This window comes from Python bivittatus, unplaced genomic scaffold (genome assembly GCF_059951505.1).
Source record: "Python bivittatus isolate LINGU-HERP-01145 unplaced genomic scaffold, Pbiv_v1 ctg000100_np1212, whole genome shotgun sequence".
Taxonomy (NCBI): domain Eukaryota; kingdom Metazoa; phylum Chordata; class Lepidosauria; order Squamata; family Pythonidae; genus Python; species Python bivittatus.
Window position 1 is genome coordinate 6,688,765 of NW_028277038.1, and position 18,354 is coordinate 6,707,118.

General features: G+C 44.3%; 1 protein-coding gene across 1 annotated transcript; it reads right to left on the reverse strand.

The window, feature by feature from the left end:
- Window positions 1-982: 982 nt before the first annotated feature.
- Window positions 983-17,912, reverse strand: PPM1F (protein phosphatase, Mg2+/Mn2+ dependent 1F). Its single transcript, XM_088135367.1, has 7 exons — window positions 17,574-17,912; window positions 10,488-10,618; window positions 7,349-7,548; window positions 6,545-6,733; window positions 4,673-4,816; window positions 3,559-3,652; window positions 983-2,163 (listed from the first exon to the last, which is right to left on the reverse strand). Exons 1-7 carry the CDS (start codon window positions 17,744-17,746, stop codon window positions 1,796-1,798), a joined length of 1,299 nt encoding a protein of 432 aa, XP_087991493.1. The 5' UTR covers window positions 17,747-17,912; the 3' UTR covers window positions 983-1,795.
- Between the last annotated feature and the right edge of the window lie 442 nt (window positions 17,913-18,354).

The following is an 18,354-nucleotide window of genomic DNA, read 5'->3' on the forward strand; positions in this document are numbered from 1 at the left end:
GTCTATGCCCAGCTCAAATCCTGTATTAGCTAGACGCTGATGGAAAAACAATTTGAGCTGGGTTTACTTGCAATTTTACAGCATAAGTCTAAGGAAAAAGAAATTATGGAAAAGAGAATAACGGATTTTGGAAGATTCTATCCGACCTACCTACCTACTTTTCCGGTTGCTCTTCCTAACCAATTTTTCCTTTTCTTTATTGCCAGATTCAAGTTTAAACCAACAGATCTACCAGCACTGCTTCTACAGTAGTTTAAGCCACAAAAAGTGTGCGTCTTGCAACAACGCCCGTCTAAAGGAATAGCAGATTGTTTCATTTAATTCAAAGCCTGTTTTGGAAAGTTTCCAGTTATTCCCATCGTTTACAGCAAAAGTGGTTCTGTATGACAGAGATCTCGACATACGTTTAAAAAAGGCTCCAGTGCTTAAGCAGTGTTTAAATGTCTGAAATAAACTCTTAGGACGATAAAAGCTAACATGCAGTCCACAGAATATGATAGCAAAAGTAATCCTACCCCTTTGTCAGCAGGCCAGTGGCATTTGAAAGCTGGCTGTTTCAAATACCAGTGATAAAATAATAGTCAATATGTACACCTAAACATCTGATTCAAATAAACCTTCTGGGAGAATACAAGCCAGTATACAAATAATAAAATATTTAAATACTTAATATATGGTTCACTGAGAGATGCGGATGCCCAGAACATCTTTTTTAATTTGAGGAAAAAAAATATGTGTATGCTAAAGAACATCTGGGAACACTGGGCAGAATGGCACAGATGACAGTTATGCAAAAATCATGTTTGGCAATTTGACTGCAACTTATGTTATCTCAGCTTAGCTTATGGTACTGTATGACCATATATGAGTTGGATGCAGGACTGAAACATTAAATCAGTGTTTCTCAACCTTGGCAGTTTTCAGAAGTGGGGACTTTAACTCCCAGAATTCCCCAGCCAGCAAGGCTGGCTGGGGAATTCTGGGAGCTGAAGTCCACACCTCTGAAAACTGCCAAGGTTGAGAAACACAGCATTAAATAATTGGAGACGGGGGGGGGGGGGGAGACAGTAGATTCTTATCAGTTCTTTATCAACTTTGTTTTCTTAAACCTCATAGCTGACATTCTTGGCTATTTTCTTTGGTATACAAAAGCGCCACCTGAATCTTGCACTCAGAACAAGACGGTTGATATTCCAACCGTCTGGATTTAATACTGAATCAAGCCCTAGCTTATTAAATTGTAATTTCAAAAAGACCCCAACGCAGCCCCCTTTCCGTCCAATGCTATTTAAGCATCTCGCAACAAGGCCTCCTAAGTTATTCGCTCAAGCACACCTTTCGCTCTCTCCCGAGACAAGAGATGGGAGCCCACCACGCAACTTCTCGAGAAGCAAGGGCTTCAACCACCAATTTACCCAAACCCTATTTTTTACTGATCGGCTTGAGCTGTATCACTTCAGCCTGACTGACACCTTTTCCATATAAACCCCAACCCTTCCCCGTACAAAACCAAGCCAGTGAGAAGGTTAAGTTTGCCTTCCCTGCTCCCAATGGTTTCTTCAACAGAAGGCTAGACCTTCTATCCTACCATTTCTCCAGCTGTAGCCTGAAGTTGTACGACCCAGGCATGGCCTGGGGTTAGGGAGAACTGGATGGATTTTCTTTTCCGTGTTAAACCCAGGCGTCCAATCCAGGCCTCACCTTTCTTCTTCCAATGGAGAAGAGTTTTTAAGAACTTGCTCACATCTGGGCGTTGGGCATTAGAAAAGGCTGTGGCTTTCAGAGCGACGCTCTTTCAGTTGTTTGCTCCGGGGCTGAAGAAGCTAAACAAGGACCCTGCTGCGCCATCATCCGCAGGGCAGCTTTTGGGGTCTCTGAGGCAGTCGGTGACAATGTCCTTGGGCTCACGTAGAAACACCACCAGGACGGTGATGTTGTCGGTAGAGCCACTTTGTTTAGCCACAGCCACCAGCCTCTCCGCCGTCTGAAGGCCATCTCCTTGTTTTTCCATTAAGTGCTCTAGAACGTGGTCCACCACCTCAACAGGCTGGATGGCATCGAAGAACCCATCACACGCAAGGAGGACATAATCTTCCGCCCCCGTCAGCTCAAACGATGCACTGTCTGCACAGCCGGAGATGTAAGGCTTTTGCATTAGGTCCCCTTAAAAAAAGAGAGAGAGCAGGAGATAAATATTCACTGAAGGAGCACAAGCTCCAATTCCTTCTGTCAAACAGCCCACAACTCTTTGGACCAGCGGCAAATGATCACGCATTGCATTATTGCCTTAGCCTGACTCCCAAGTGTTTGCTGTACTTTTGAGGGACTGAAGTTCTAAAACTAGGGGGGGAAGGCATTCTTCCCACTATTCTGCTGAGTTTTGCTTTTGTTCTGGCCTCTTTCCATATCTCAAGTGATGGAAGGAAGCAGAGTTTGCTTCTCTGGGGGAAAATCAGCAACCACAGCTTGGGGCCCCTTATAATGAGCTGCCTCTGCTCTGCCATGGGGTACATGACAGATATGGGGCCTTCCTCCGACAAGGTAAACCATGCCTAATGCTTCTCTTTATTCAAGGTGCAGCCACTGGCCGTGCTGCGTGGAAATGGTTGAGTATCAGCCCAACAAGGAAGACCAGATGAAGAAACCAACACCATATAGGTCAGGACTACTTTTATTGTAACATCTATAGTAACAAAATCTTGCAAGTCTGAATGTGCTTCTCCTTCCCTCACTTTATCTTCGTGTGAACTAGGGAAGAGCTTGTTTCAGAGGTGTTCTCATGTTACTTTCTTGGCCTCGGCTCAAGCCCCTCTTATCTGACCATTGCTTTGGTAGAGGCTCTTCCTCCAGTCCTTCAAGGCCATTCCCTACGTCTTCTACAATGAGCCAGTTAAGGATATGTGTAATAAGCAAAGGGCTCCCTATAACATTCCACATATAGATGGGAAAACAAAGAATATAATGACCTATTTCAGAATATTCGCATACCTAATCGTCTGAGCTAAGAGGAAGAACTGTTAGCCACAGCCCCAGATATTAATGCACACTTCTGGCTGCCTATTTAAAATATTAAAAATATCACTGCAGATGCTTCGGGAGCGAACGGCAAGAACTTTATTCTTTACTGCGCACTGTCAGGTTTGGGTTACTATGGCAATGCACTGTGCGGAGCAATTCTCAGCGTAGGTGCCTCAATGGCAGCCAACGTGCCAAGGTTAAAAGATGCCACCGTCTTTCTTCATCTGAAAAACAGGTGGCCTTGTGGAATTGGGATAGGTCTGGCTGTTTTGTTTTTTAATACTCTCGTTCTTTACAGGTTTCTTCCCAAAAAACTCTTCAGTTTGCTGTCACTGGTTTTTCTAATCGTTATATAAGCAAGTTCTTTGTAAAGTTTCTAACTGTGGAGGCCGACAGTTGGGATCAGCCCTGCTTGGTCAGAAATGCAAAGTTGCAACTGGAGAAAGATTTCCCATTGCATTGATCCATTGGCTGTCTTATCTGAGCTAAAAATGTTCAGCAAATGCCTACTGGCTGACGAGCTTTAAACAACACTCTTACCGATAGCTCTGGAAACCGCCAGGGTGCCGTTAACACGCCAACAGTCCATGTACGTTATGCAGCCCCCTAAAGCTTCTATGCGTTGTCGCTCGTCCTATACAGGCAAGGAAACAAACACACTGAAGCCTTTGTCGTGGACAATGCAACGGACAGAGGAGAGGTTTGGAAAATGGAAAGAAGAAAAGTGTGTCCCTTTTTGCTTTCCTGCTCCTGAAACCTTCTCTTACAGCTCAGGGAAGCAAGATCTCCTTTACAACCCCTTTTGAAATGTGCGCTTCGCTTGCTACTCCTGAATTCATACAGTGCAGTAAAATTGTGGCTCGTTTTAACTCTAGTTTCTCGAGCAGTGTTTCTCAACCTTGGGAACTTGAAGATGTGTGGACTACAACTCCCAGAATTCCCCAGCCAGCACTCTGCACTCATTTATACGTTATTCAAGAAAGGGTAGCCTCGAAGCCACCCTGTCTTCACAGGAAGCGTCAACTATAACAGCTGCTTTTCGGTCATCTAAGAAGGTCTAGACTGCACATCAGTGAGACAACTATCTGATCCTTTCCTTACACCAAAGGGCTGCAGTTAAGCAGGCGTCTGACAGAAGTGACAGAATCCACCAAAGACAAAACGTTTCTTTCCAATCTAATCCATCTTATGATTTCTGCCTAAGATCTAAATTCTGTCTTCAGGAAGATATTTCCCCACAGATAACCACATTTGCAGAAAGAGGTGTAAGCCGCCTGAAGTCACTATGCGTGAGTTGGGTGGCCATATAAATTTGTTAAATAAATAAAAATAAAATAAAGACCTCTTTTCTTGAGGAACATCTCTCAGTTTCCTTTTCCAAGGTCTCTGCTGAAAGAGAAGCTTCAGGAAGCTAATCCTGTATTTTCTCTTTCCCCAACCCCAGGCCTACAATGCCACTACATTGTGGCTCTAACGTTCAGCTGATGCAACAGGTCATTCTGGGTTCTCCAATTAAAAAAATAAAGGCTAGGGAAAGAAATAAACTATTTAGACATTCAGGAGATCTTCCCAATAGGTAAACTACTGTCTTTATCCTAAAGTGAGCCCAAACCAACATAGATTACAAATTTTGAAGAACAATGGGGCAAGTTACCTCTCGTTCTGGTTTATGAGGTTCCATCAGAGTGATAACCTTCCCTTGTTGGACCAGCATCACTTGGGAGTCTCCAAGCCATGCTATATGTAGTTTATCCTCCACAATGAAAGAGGACACGCCTGTCGTGCCGCTGCGCAGTTTCTGTAGACATATTTTGAAAAAGTGGGGAAAGTTTTTTTTTTTCCTCCCAAAGGATGAAACATAACACATGAAGAAAATTAACAACTGCAAAGACAGATATTCTATTAATATTCTGCTAAAGGATATTCTCTTAAAGATGTGCGATTACACTGAATTTACACCACCTGTTTTGCACCACCTGCCATGAGATCTCATCAGCTATTAAACACTTTGGACAATAACATGCAGTTCATTATTGCATGCAGGTCTTTATTTCTCCCTCCATTTCTATAATTAAGGCTGCAACACTATGCATATTTATGAGAAAATACATCTTTCTGGCGGTGCCATTTCAGGGTCTGCACAAGGCCCTTTCCACTTAAAGCAGTTTTCCTACTGAGTTTCTGGTTTTAAAACTGTGCAAACCACATGCAAATTGGTACCCGAAACCGAGCATTTAAAAAAATAAAAAAAGCAAGGAAACAAAGTGATCTTTGTTACTCGTACAAATTCCACTTCAGCCGAGCAACCACAGATCTGCGATCACTAATAAAGACACAATGGGAGAAACATATTCTATGCAGGCCCAAAACCACAACTGCCATTATGTTCGTAGATAAAATACACAAAGGCCACGCCAGATCCATCAATATATGAAACTTTACTGCAGATCTCTGATTTTTCTATTGCAACTGCAGATACGTCGCTGAGGGTAACAACGGCCAATTGTATTCTAATCCCCTATAAAAGTTGCAAACTTGCATTATTTTTCATATGGCTATTTGATTATGAAAAAGATGACTTACACAAATGAAAACCTGATTTAAGCACAATTTTGCCCCTTGGAGATTTAAATAACTCTGATTTAAGTTACCCCGTCGTAGCAAGTTGTTTTTAAGCAGCTGGTCCCCTTACTATGTATTATACTAACTTGGGACCCCAGTTTCTAACCCAGCCCCGTAAGGAAAATGGGATCAGCCAAACTCTGATCAGAAATAGTTCTCTATTTGCAAAGACTTAGACCAGGATTCTTAGTTTTCGGAATCCCTGCATGGATTTCAGGGCATCTGTAGACTTGGGTGGGAAACAATTACAACTTTATTTTCACTAACCTCTAACTGTAGCTTTTTGTTCAATCATGAGCATAGGCCATAAAGTAATGGATGGCCTCTAGACTCCAAAATTCTCATTAACCTCAATAATTTTCACTCTCTAAACCAGTGTTCCTCAACCTTGTCAACTTTAAGATGTGTGGACCAACTCCCAGAATTCCCCAGCCAGCCTGGCTGGATCTTAAGCTGACAAGGTTGAGGAACACTGCTCTAAATCATTGGAATTGTTTTTAATATTTCGATAACCGTATTTGAGCAGAATTGGTGTCCTTGGTAATAAAGTCTATATCAATGTATTTTATTTTGGGCATTTAAACACATTTTTCTGAGAAGGTTTCAGCACACGCTTGTAGGGGTCCATGGTGCAAAAAAGTTAAGAACTTCAGCTCAGACCCTGACTGATGTTCATCTCAATTCCATTTTCCATTTCTTCAGATTACAGATTCTTAGTCTAAAACCAACTCTGTGAACTAATCTTTGTTTGGGTTAGTTGCATCCCAACCAACTTAAAAGTCGGTACAGAAAAGTCACTTGTCAGGAGAATATATTTCTCCAAACTCGCTCCCTAACTTTTACACGTCCTCTTTTGCTAACATTCTACCAGCATTTGGTCCCTCCCTTCGTTCCACCCACTTACCTCTCTCCTGGCCCTTGATAGGAACATCTCATCTGTCTTCTGGAAGGAATCTCTCAAAGCTTCTGCTGGATTTTCCAGAAGCTCCTTGTGATGTGCCAGGTTGACATGCAAATGGGTGGCTGCATAATTAGCTGCCTCGATCCCTCCATGACCATCAAAGACAGCAAAGTAGGCTCGATCTACACCATCCTTTTGGTGGCAAGGATGAGTAGAGAGAGAAGAAGAACACAAAAGAGATTTGTTGAACCAAGGTTAAAGGAAATGACCTTGGGCAAATACATTGCTTGAATCTCCATGGTCATAATTCATTTGGGGGCAAGGTGAGAAGTTGGCAGCCCAATCGTTCCATCATTACATTTATTTCCTTCCCTTTCTTCCCATCATTAATCAATTCCCAACCTACTTTGATTTTTCTGTCCCACCACCATCTTAGAAAATCAAGGTTTTTTTAGGAACCCTGAATCTAATTGCCATGGTTGGTGTGGTTTTTCTTATTTTTACAGAAGTCTGTACCACGGTTTTTATATTCAGTGTAAGCCACCACGAGTCTTTGGATTGCACTGGGATCCAAACATGTAAAACAAAAAATTAAAAATTAGGAGAACTCTTTGGAGGGAAAGAAAATGCGTGCCCCTCCCTGAGACGTTTTCAAGCACCAAATCCCACCAGTGATCGTTAACGGGGACAAAGATAAGGAAAGACAGAACTTGCAGATCCAAAACATACAGTAGGTTGGAATGGCATTAGCATGATAACGAAGGGTGATTTCTATCAGTGTTTCCTCCCCAGCTTCTAGAAACTTACCTCCAGGCCGAAAAGTTGGTTAAATTCTGGTAGGGAAACATGTCTATCTTCCATCTTCCGTCGAGTATTACGGGTTGCATGGACAGAAATCTGAAGGTAGCGCTTAGATGGCTTCAAGGCGGGTAACTCTTTCTGCCATTTGCGGCAAATCTCCAAGAGTTTGTTAAAGAAATAGCGTTGCAAAGGACCACCATCCAGAACTGCCATTGAAGAAAAAGAACTTATTGAAATGTGTATTTTGGAACTTCCATTGCCTCATTTGGGATCTTCCTCCATGAGATTTCTCCCCCAACTTGAACTTTTATTTAACCATTTGCTAAATGGTTAAATAACATTAGTGTTGGGTGGTAATACTAACATTAAAACTTTAGAGACTTGCTAAAAGATAAATTTATTATGCTGCTCTTAAATGTCATGAAAAGACATGTACTTTTCATTCTCCCCAGCAGATGGACCCAACTTCTTAACTTCGTTTTGATGCAGAGGGAGAATATACCAGCAGGTTGCTTAAGCAGAAGACAAGGTCTTCTATGGCAAGGTCTTCTATGGCTGTGTGATGGGTATCCTTTTAGAAATTTACACCAAAGTAGACAACTTCCAAAATCACATTCTAACCCTACAGTAATCCAGTAAGGTAGATGGGGACTGACCCAAACTAATTCCATAAACGGTGACTTCCATGTGTGGGCATCAAAAAGAAGACAAGATAAAAAAATTGGCATTGTAATCAAGCGCGCGCTCGCGCTCGCTCTCTCTCTCTCTCTCAAATTTAGTCACCGCCCATCTCATGCAAGAGCGGCTCTGGGCGGTTTACACTAAAACAAGAATACACATTAATTAAAATACAATAAAAAACCATATACACATGTCAAAGCACGGCAGATTACAGAACCCTGTAGAGCAGTGTTGCTCAACCTTGGCAACATGAAAATGTGTGGACTTCAACTCCCAGAATTCCCCAGCCAGCCATGCTCGCTGGGGAATTCTGGGAGTTAAAGCCCACACATCTTCATGTTGCCAAGGTTGAGAAACACTGCTGTAGAGAAACTTTGGAAGAAAGGCCCAAGAGGAAAGTGAAGTTCTCATAATAAATGAGAGCTTTACAAGTTGACACCAAGAACAGCTAGAAAGGAAGCCTTGAACAGGAGACGAACAAGCTCAGTTATTAGTTGTGAAAAACCATCAAAGAACAGTGGCAACAAGATAATTTAGGTATAAAGGAGACATGTGCTGGAGAGACCATCTTCCCCCACTTTGTTGTCATTTGTCTCCAAGTCTTAGCAAAGAGAAGGAGGAAGGGCGTTTGTGGTTTCTCACTCAAGCAGGTCTAACTTAAAGCTACATCCGTCCTTGCAGAAAGGAACCCTGTCAACCGCTAAACAAGCTGATATTACAACTAACGTGTAAAATCCAGAGAATACTGCAAGAAATCAACATCTAATGCACATTCATCTAGCATTTCAATGTGTTGTATGATGAATACAATGACTGTGCCATACTCAACCTGCTAGTCTAGATCTAAATATGGACTTTCTATGCAAAACAGGCTGTAGCTCTGCAAGACAGCACATCAGCGTGCCACGTTTGGACCTCAGCATCTCCAGAAAAAAACCCTGCCTGAAAGCCAACGTAATCATTACTTGCCAACGTAGACAAAACTAAGCAATATGGAGTAAAAGTTGGAGTTGGGATAAAATAGCTTCCCATTGTTTTGTACTTCACAGGAAAGCAACATGCAAGAAACATGAATTAAACCCAAAACAGATGTTCTGATTATGCAACGATATTGTGGTCTCCAGAATGTGCATTATCACCGCAATGTGCAAACTCTTACGCGTTTGCAGAACAAAGCTAGTTGCATTTTTCACTTCCCCTCAATGTTTCTTTGGATCCAATCCTATGTTATCAACCACTCTGCAGACAGAAAACTCAGGCTGGGAATCTGTCTTCTCCAAACAAGGTGTATCAAAAATACACAAAAGCTTTCCCATTCATTTCAAGGGCAGGGCAGCTCCATTTCTCCATAAGCATAGTAACAACAGTATATATGAGCAACATCGTGCCATAATGGAAAACTAAGCTGGAAAGCAGTTCCCATTCCTCAACATACGTTGGCCGCAACTCTTTGGGTTGTTGTGATAAGATTATGGACTGCTAAGTATGACCTCACTAGTTTCCATTCATTTTGTTGTAACAACTTGTTTTGCAGTTATGCTGAGCCATCGGCAATGAACTTGTCATGCCACTGAAAACCATAAAAGCCATTATTTCTGTTAGTTAAATCCTTCAATGTCAAGACATCGGCCTATCTTCATGCTTTGGTATACCCCCCATTGCAATTTCTACAATATAGGTGGGACTCCATTTGCCCATTCAAATTCAAGTTAGAGAAGAATACAATGTTTGATTTAGACCGACCATTTCAAACCACAGTTAGGTTCATGCATCACTCTTAAGCCCACTCTTGTTCAGGTCTAACTTGGTTGTGTGAACCTGGCCTCAATGATCTGTAAACCATGGCTTAAGCCTTAACAAGTTGTGCTGATCTGGCTGATTAATACAATAAAGCACGACAATACAAACCATAGTTTAGCATGATCCGGCCCACTTCTCAGAGTTTTGAAAGAGTTTCACTGGCTTGTTAAAATGTAGATGCTTCTCTTTTAATACTTCCAATGATTTGAGACCTGGATTTGTATCAACTTACTATCAGTCCAAGATAATCTGGTATGGGCCTTTCCCAAATGCCTTTTTCCATCTGAAGTAAGACAGCTGTTAACCAGAATACGGCATCTTCAAGCTGCAATGCCACAATGGTGGCATTATTATTATTATTTTAAGTTTCTAGATTAAAGCTAATTATTCACTGAAGCTGTTTGTTTCATCTTTGTCTTGTTCTATCTTTTACTTGCTAATTATTTAGGATAAAGTTTTTGTATTATAATTGTACCTGCATATGGTGTTTCTAAGCCTTATCCACTGCTTCATTTTTTTATTATAAAGAATAACATACACATTTTAAATTAAATTATTTTAAATTACTTAGGGAGAAAGAGGTGAACAACACTGCACCCGAAATAAGGAGCTTTTGTTCGAGATCGTGAACTATATTTAGAACCACGGGAGGGAAAATACTTACGGGGGCATGTCCCACTGTCACCGGCTTCCTCTTCTTCTAGGTTCTGTTTTTTAAAATCACCGAGGTCAGTTTGGAGCATCTCACTGACCGCTGCGTGAATTAAGGAGGCCGCAAGAAGAGGCGGTGCGTTCCTAATTGAAAAAAATGAGGTGAGTGAAAGGGCTATGGAGAGAGAACAGGCAAAACAACATTTCTGTGGATTTTTGAGCTCCTTGCATACAAGCAGGGAAATACCAAAGATGTTTATCAGCTTGAATTATCTTTCGCTAACTTGGTAACCCGCAATGGCCACAGCGGAGTTGCAGTCCCTCACGTACAGCAACGCTTGGTTGCAAAAAGGTCCGAGGTGATGTCTCTCTCAGGCATAATATCAAACCATGTTTCGGCCATTATGTGAACGATCTTGGAGCCTACGTGTCCTCCTCTCCCCTTCTATAAGATAGTTCCCCCATCCTTGTTTGCTGACAAACCACAAAGTGCTATGGCTTGCAAGATACAGTTTGGAAGGAGAACAGTCAGACACCCCACTGGGTGAACGCTGAGCTTCTCCCTCAACTGAAGTTTGCGGTCGGTGGAATACAGGATCAGAAAACTGCTAGCATGGTAGAATATAATACATCTTCCTTATGCCCATGTACAGACCATTTTACAAGAACAGATCTGATTGCGTCCATTACGTGTGCTTTAGTGACAATTTATTTTCAATTACACAGAGCTCCGTGTCCCAAGGTCTGTCCTTAAATCGAATTTATATGTAAGCCGGAACAGTATTATTGTATAATACTGTATAAGTAGTATTGTGTAATGAACTATTGTGTGCCTAACTCAAACCATTGTGTATTTAACTCAAATTTTGCTACAATAGGCTCCGTTCTTAACAATGGGTCGTCCTTAAACCATCCGTTCTTAACCCGGGGACTACCTGTAGTTATAATATGAAATCTGGATTAGGGATGTACTTCTAAAGGTTCCTAGAACACCAATAATGCTCACAAGGGAATCACATGAAGGTTGTGAATCATATTTATGGCAGACCCCCAAACCGCTTTTGGCTCTGATGGTAAAACTCCACATCAACCCTACAGCTCTTGTCAATTACAATTCCCAGCAACTTCTTCTAGACAGCTGAAGACAATCCATTCAATACTAGCATTCATACTTGTCCCATCTGGAAACGGTTTATCCCTTTCCTCCATACTGTAAGGGGGTTATTTTCAGCGCTGAGCTAATTCTTGATATTTCCTGTTATTCTCCCCTTCTCAAACAATCGTATTCCACCCCAGAACTGGAACGCTAACAATGGTTTCCCTTTTCCTTTCAAAATTTCCTACAGGATACAGTTTGCCTCTTTTGGCTTGGATAGGGCTTGGCTTCCTTTTAACGCAAGCCACAAGAATCTGGCCTCTCCAGATAATAAGACGTCAGTGCTAAGACCACTGCATTCCCCCCCTCCCAAGTGTGATATTCGGTGTGATAGACTGCACCGAAGGGCAGACAATTCAGTCCACTGCTTTCTCCTACAGGAGACAGAACGCCTGGATACATACAATGGGGCAAGTTCTGCAAGCATTAATCTGGATCAACCCTGGCCAGCTGTGTCCTACACCCACCTGTTAAGCTCAGTGCACTGAAGACATTACCTAGCCGGGTAACGAAACGTTTGCAAGAAAACCACCAAGCTCAGAGAACCCCAAGGACTCCACAGTTCAACCCTGAGCTACATATATTCGCTTCTATAAGCTCAATTTATTCAACCTTATTTATTCAACTTATTTATTCAATTTATTCAACTTAAGTTGAATAAATGTTGGATCTATCTACCGGTTTGGGTTTTTTTTTCAGAAACCCACAATGCAAAATAACAACAGAGATTCACATAAGTACTGGAAGGGAGGGGGGGGGAACCTCACCCAGAGGGTCACCCACTCCCACACTCAATACTTGTGGGGGGGGACCCAGATCTTTCAAGGCAGGCAGACTAACTTACTTTTGGGGTGAAGAATGCTCCTCCAAAAAGCAGGAGCATTTGACATACCATATTTACTACCTTTGATTTATCCCTTCAATTATTACATCTGACAGCCCCAATATGGTTGACTTCTTGAAAGCATAAACCTGACCAATAAGTATAAATTTAAAGTCAAATTTGAGCGGAGATCTTAATAATAAATAATCAGCTTATAACAGAAACCTTTATTGTACAACAATCACTTTGATGCAACCTGTAGCAGTTTTTTAATGTTATATTCAACTCTGGATGAAAAAGTCAAATAAACTTACACTTATTGGCATTTTAAATCATAATTAAGATGGATCTAATTTTTCTTTCTTTCTGTAACCTCAAGGTCCAAGCTATTTAAACAAGAGAGTGTTAATAATCTTTAATCCACACTGTATCAACACCACTGCATATCAACAATATAATGTATGATGTAAGTTTTACAACAACAATAAAAACTATTTTTTTTTAAAAGGGTTGGAAGGAACCAGCAAAAAACAGCCACAAAAGGCCACAAAAGGCACAGAAAGTGTCTGCTCACAGCCTCAAAAGAAACAAAGCTGAACTCTAGAAAGTCTGTCTGAAACGGCAGGAATTTATTTCTGCTTGAAGAATGCAGCCTGTCTTTGCTCACGCTGAAATCAAGGAAGAATTCAGTCTTGTTCATTGCTCCACACCCAAGACATATAACATAGCCCCCAGCTAAGTTTACAAGGTAGGGTTATTTCTCCATTCAAATAGGACAACAGAGGCCAAAGCGTGTCTTGGCTTGCTAAAAATCTCTCACTCTTCCACTGTAAAGCTTGCCAAAAATACAGTCACATGAGATTAGTAAATATCCATGCGCTCATTTAGAAACAGGCTCCAATAAAGAGGAATACATAAAATGACAGCTAGAATAAGATTTTAGGTCAACACTGGGAATCACCTCTTACTGGTGGGATACATTATAAATATTCCAGTGGTTAGTATGTAGAGTTAATATTTGGGGGAAGAAGAACAAAGGCGCATGAACCTCAATTTCCTGATTCTTTTCAGGGTTTTCGTTTAGCTTTCAATGACATATTTTAAGATTGTCTTATTGCTTTCGTGGAGTCCCCAGTCCAAATTCTGCAGGCGCAGTCAGAGCGGGCAACCAAGAGAGCAAATCTGGCTTTTCTTGCAGGCACATGTCCTCCTGAACATGTGTCACAAGTTTTAGTAACTAACAACTCTGCCCTACATTTGGTAGACCAACAACTATGGTGCTGCACGGTCTATCCCCTTGACTATTTTGGGTTGGCCAACAGTCCAAGGGAAGAGTCCTGGATGCTGGTTCTCAAACCAACAGAGTTCCTCGCCAACCATACAATCCTGAAATGGTTGGCCAAGGACAAAATAACAACAGTAACAATTTATTAAACTTGTATCCTGCCCAACTCTTGACAACTCTGGGCAGCTCAGATCTGACCAAGAAATTGCAATAAAATCAATCAAACATAAAACGGTCATTTAAAGCAGAAAAATACTCAACTGTGGCCTGACGCAGGGCCAGAGAATGGCCCTTAACTAGGGCAAGATTCAAACTCCGGGACGCTGTAGTAAACTACAGTCAATTCCAGAAAATACCAGATCAGGAAAGGAAGCGCAAATGTGGTGCACCAGCTATAGACGACATTGCACACTTTATTAATTTATGTATTTATCATTCAAATTGGTCACCGCCCATCTCACTGTGGGGTGACTCTGGGCAGTTTACAGTAAAAATAGAATAAATATTGATTAAAATAGATAAATATTAATTAATTAAAATATGTTGAAAGACATGATTCTCGTTTGCATGTCTCAGTGAGGACCCAGTATCACAAATCCATTGCTAGTCAGAACACTTCACTGGTGCCCTAATATCAGGCCAGTGTTTCTCAACCTTGACAACTTGAAGATGTGTGGACTTCAACTCCCAGAATTCCCCAGCCAGCATGGCTGGCCGGGGAATTCTGGGAGTTGAAGTCCGCACATTTTCAAGTTGCTATGGTGGCAAAACACTGTATTAGACTGTTTTCTCTCCTTCAGAGAGTAAATATACATGTAGTTAGCAAGCACTGCCACATTTATACCTAAGACTGCCCAAATGATTGCTTTTAGGACCAACTGGCTTGCAAACTTACCAAAACATCTTTTAATGTGGTGAAATAATGGCAGCTCTTCGGTTTTACTGTCTTTGATGCAACTTGGTGTCTTGAATTGAATATGGTCTTTTGGCTAATCCATAAAAACCTACTCCAAAGTAGCAGTAAGTAACAGAGTTAGAGAAGGGGCAAGAAAGGCTAGAAATCAGGGTGGGTCATTGGGCCTCCTAGTCCTAAATGAAGCCTATTTACTAATGCCTTGAGAATATCACCCTTGTGTGATGAGCCAACCAAGGGGTCAATACAATATCAGATCATGCTTCTTCCAAGAAGCCAGAAGACCTTTCCAACCCTCCACCCCAACCCTCAGTATGATACAAACATTCAACAGTTCAGGTCTACCTGTCACATCTATAGAACCATATTTGTTAAAATCATCTTATTTTATACTATTTGAACTAGCCTCAAGAACTAGCCCAAGGTGGCTACACTGTGTGTAAGACGTTGGTCCATTCACCTGCGGTCTTCTTTATATCTGTGTTTCAACTGTTTAAATGTTTAACCATTGTATTATGTTGTTTTATAATTGTTTACTTGATTGTTTTATTGTAGGCCGCTTAGAGTCACACATGTAAGATAGGCGACTACATCAATTTAATAAATAAATATATAAGATAAATGGGTGGCAAAAACTATACCGTTAATAATAAGATCAGAGTCAGTATCCAACTTGGCAAATTATGTAACCCAGAGCATTTTTCACTAACATCCACAAGTGAATTAAGTCAGTTACCCAGCAATGACCATGTATTTCCCAATCTCAAGATTAGTCTTCTGAGAACCCCTGAGATAAAACGGAAAAAGCTATTTAGAGGCAGAGTCCTGAGAAGCTCCCGGCTTACCAGTATTTATCTAACCATTGTTCTCAGTTTATTTCCACGTTTCCTTTCATGAAAGGACATTTAGAGGGCAGGGAAGTTGAAAAAGAAGAAGAAAAAGATTGCACACAGGACAATTACAAAAACTTCCAGCCAGATCTTGGCCACTGTGCCTTCAGATGGTTAGGACACCTTGTCAACAAAGGCCAAAAGTGCAAGAATTCTCCCCAAAATATGACCAACAGAACATAACCCAGAACTGCTGCTCTGCTGAAGATGGAGCTAGATCAGAACAGCACCAAATTTTAGTTGTATCGCTTCTCGTTTCTAACCATAATGTTCCTGTTTGGGGCAGGGGGGAGACTAGATGATCTTCATGGTACTTTGTAACCCTGTGGAGTCCTTGGTGCTCTCTGAGCTTGGTGGTTTGCTTGCAGACGTTTCACTGCCTGACTAGGTAACATCATCAGTGCAATGATGATGTTCCCTTATCTGTTACCTAGCACTGGTGTTCCCTCACCCTGATGATGTTACCTAGTTGGGTAATGAGACATCTGCAAGGCAACCACCAAGCTCAGAGAGCACCAAGGACTCCACACTTCAACCCTGAGCTGCAGAGATTCTCTTCTACTCGTACTTTTTAACCCCTATATCCTCTGCTTCCACAACTCTTTAATGCCTGGCCATGCTGAAATAATCCCTGTTCAAAATCAGATGCTGACAATATATATAAAACCCGTCAACCAACAAACGCTCTCCGTCTTTCTTTCGGGGAAAGTCACAAGTTCCATTTAATGAACGTACCTCTGTCCTTTCCGTCTTCGTAACTCTCATTTATACATGCAGGAATCCCTAGAGGGACCGCCCTGCACATGATTCTCTGATCCCTCTATGACACGCGCATTCACACCAAGCCAGCAGTTCCAAACTCTCCTTCACCAGAAACGCACACCAAGCCCACTCACCCTGGAAACGAACTAGGCTAATTTCAGGTTAACGGAGCAGGTTAACGGAGTTTCCTAAATACAGCCCCAGTCCCACATGGACTTGTGACCTCCTCTGTTCTGTTCATACCATGCACCCTGTGCTCCAACTTTCCCACACACAGCTGCATTCCCACCACAGGTTTAAAGCATGCTGGGGAAGCCTACAGGCTATAATGCTGGCTGGGGCATTCTGGGAGCTGAAGCCCACCCCTCTTAAAGCATGCTGGCTGGGGCATTCTGGGAGTTGAAGTCCACCCCTCTTAAAGCACGCTGGCTGGGGAATTCTGGGAGTTGAAGTCCACCTGGCTTAAAGTTGCCAAGGTTGAGGAACCCTGCAATACACCAAGCCTGGCCAGCATTAATCTTGGTTAGGTGGTTTTTCCCTCCTAGGCTAAGGTACTGCGTGGACCACCCGCCCACGCAGCGAGGGGACACCAGGACTTCTGCAAAGGTGTCATTCAGGAACCAGGTTAGGCACATCCCACGCCAGGCAGGACCTTGGGACGCCGGCTGAATGCAAGGACCACGTTGCGCAGGCGACCAACCCAGCGAACGGGCTGGGTCGCCGGCCAGCGGGGGCCACCCCCGCAAGCCCCCAACGGGAGTCCGTTCGGCCACCGGGCGAAGCCTCAGCCAGGCGGCCGCGAGGTGGGCAGGGGCCACGGCCACAGCTGGCGCTGCCCGGCGGGTTTTGCAGAAGGGGATCCTCCGCTGGGGCTGCTGCGCTCCGGGACCTGGCGCGCCCCCGCCCCAAGGCAGCCGCCCCGCGGGGCTTCCGCAAGCCCGGGAGCGGGCTGGGTCCCCGGCCGGCGGGAGCCCGTCCAGCGAGCCTGCGGAGGGGGCTCGTCCGGCCAAGCCGCATCCCCGGGAGAGGCGGCGGCGACCGTGCACGAGGGGCCGAGGCCAGGCGCAACCACGGGACGTCCCCCGCGCGTCCTGCAAACGGCCCCGCGCGGGGGTCGGCGGCAGCGGGCCCCTGCAAGAAGCGGGCCGGCCCCCCCATGCAGGCCCCCCCCCGGGTGGCCCGCCGAGCCACGTGCGCGCCCTCCCGCCCTGCCCGCGCGCTCGCTCGCTCGCGCGCTCGCGCGCTCCCCGCGGGCCCCGGCGCGGCTCACCTTCTGCCCAGGAAGCCGCGGGCCAGCTCGGCCAGCTGGGCCGGCGCCTCGTCCGGGCGGAGCAGGGCCGCGGCGGCGGCGCTCCAGGGCGGCGTCTCGCCGGGGCCCAGCGGCCCGGGGAAGTCGTGCAGGAGGCCGCCCAGCCAGGCGCGCGCCGCCACCGGGCAGGCCATGGCCGAGGAGCGCCGGGCGGCTGCGGGCCGGCGAAGGCGGTGCCCGGCGGCGGCCGCCTCTCGGGGCTGGTTGGCCGCGGCGCGGGGCTGCCCTCCGCTCCGCTCGGCTCGGCTCGGCTCGCGCGCCCTTGCTGGCGAGGCTGCCCTGAGAGGAGCCGGGCTTCCTGCCCCCGGGCGGGGAGGGGAAGGGAAGGGAGGGGCGGAGGGCAGCCCCCGGACCGCGGCCCTGAAGGCGAGGGACGGCCGCGTGTCTCCACCCCCCGTGCAAAACTTTTTTTTCCTTTTGGAGGGGAGCGAGGCTGTCCCCTCCAAGCACAACTCTCCAGGCTAAGCTGGGTCCTGCTGCATCTGAGATGCAAAAGCGGGGCGGGGGGGGCGCGGAATAAACCGCCTTTGGGGCAGCCCTGGGTCTCCCGGCCCTTGTGAAGCTCTCCGTCCCCGCTGAAAAAACATCTGGGTTTTGGTGCCGCTTTCCAAACAGACACGCACTCTTTCCAAGCGGGGTCCTTTGTTAAAAAACTAAAAGGTCGGGCAAACCAGGCTACTTTCAAAGAGTTTGGAATCCTCTCTTCCAATTAATTAATTAATTAATTAAACTAACTTGTATG

Excerpts from the sequence above, each read along its gene's own strand:
- PPM1F (XM_088135367.1), bottom strand. The coding sequence starts at position 17,746 with ATGGCCTGCCCGGTGGCGGCGCGCGCCTGGCTGGGCGGCCTCCTGCAC. Across the intron at positions 10,619-17,573 it reads CGCGGCTTCCTGGGCAGAAG|GAACGCACCGCCTCTTCTTG; the intron begins GTGAGCCGCGCC and ends TTTTTCAATTAG. Across the intron at positions 4,817-6,544 it reads TATCAAGGGCCAGGAGAGAG|AAACTGCGCAGCGGCACGAC; the intron begins GTAAGTGGGTGG and ends ATATGTCTACAG.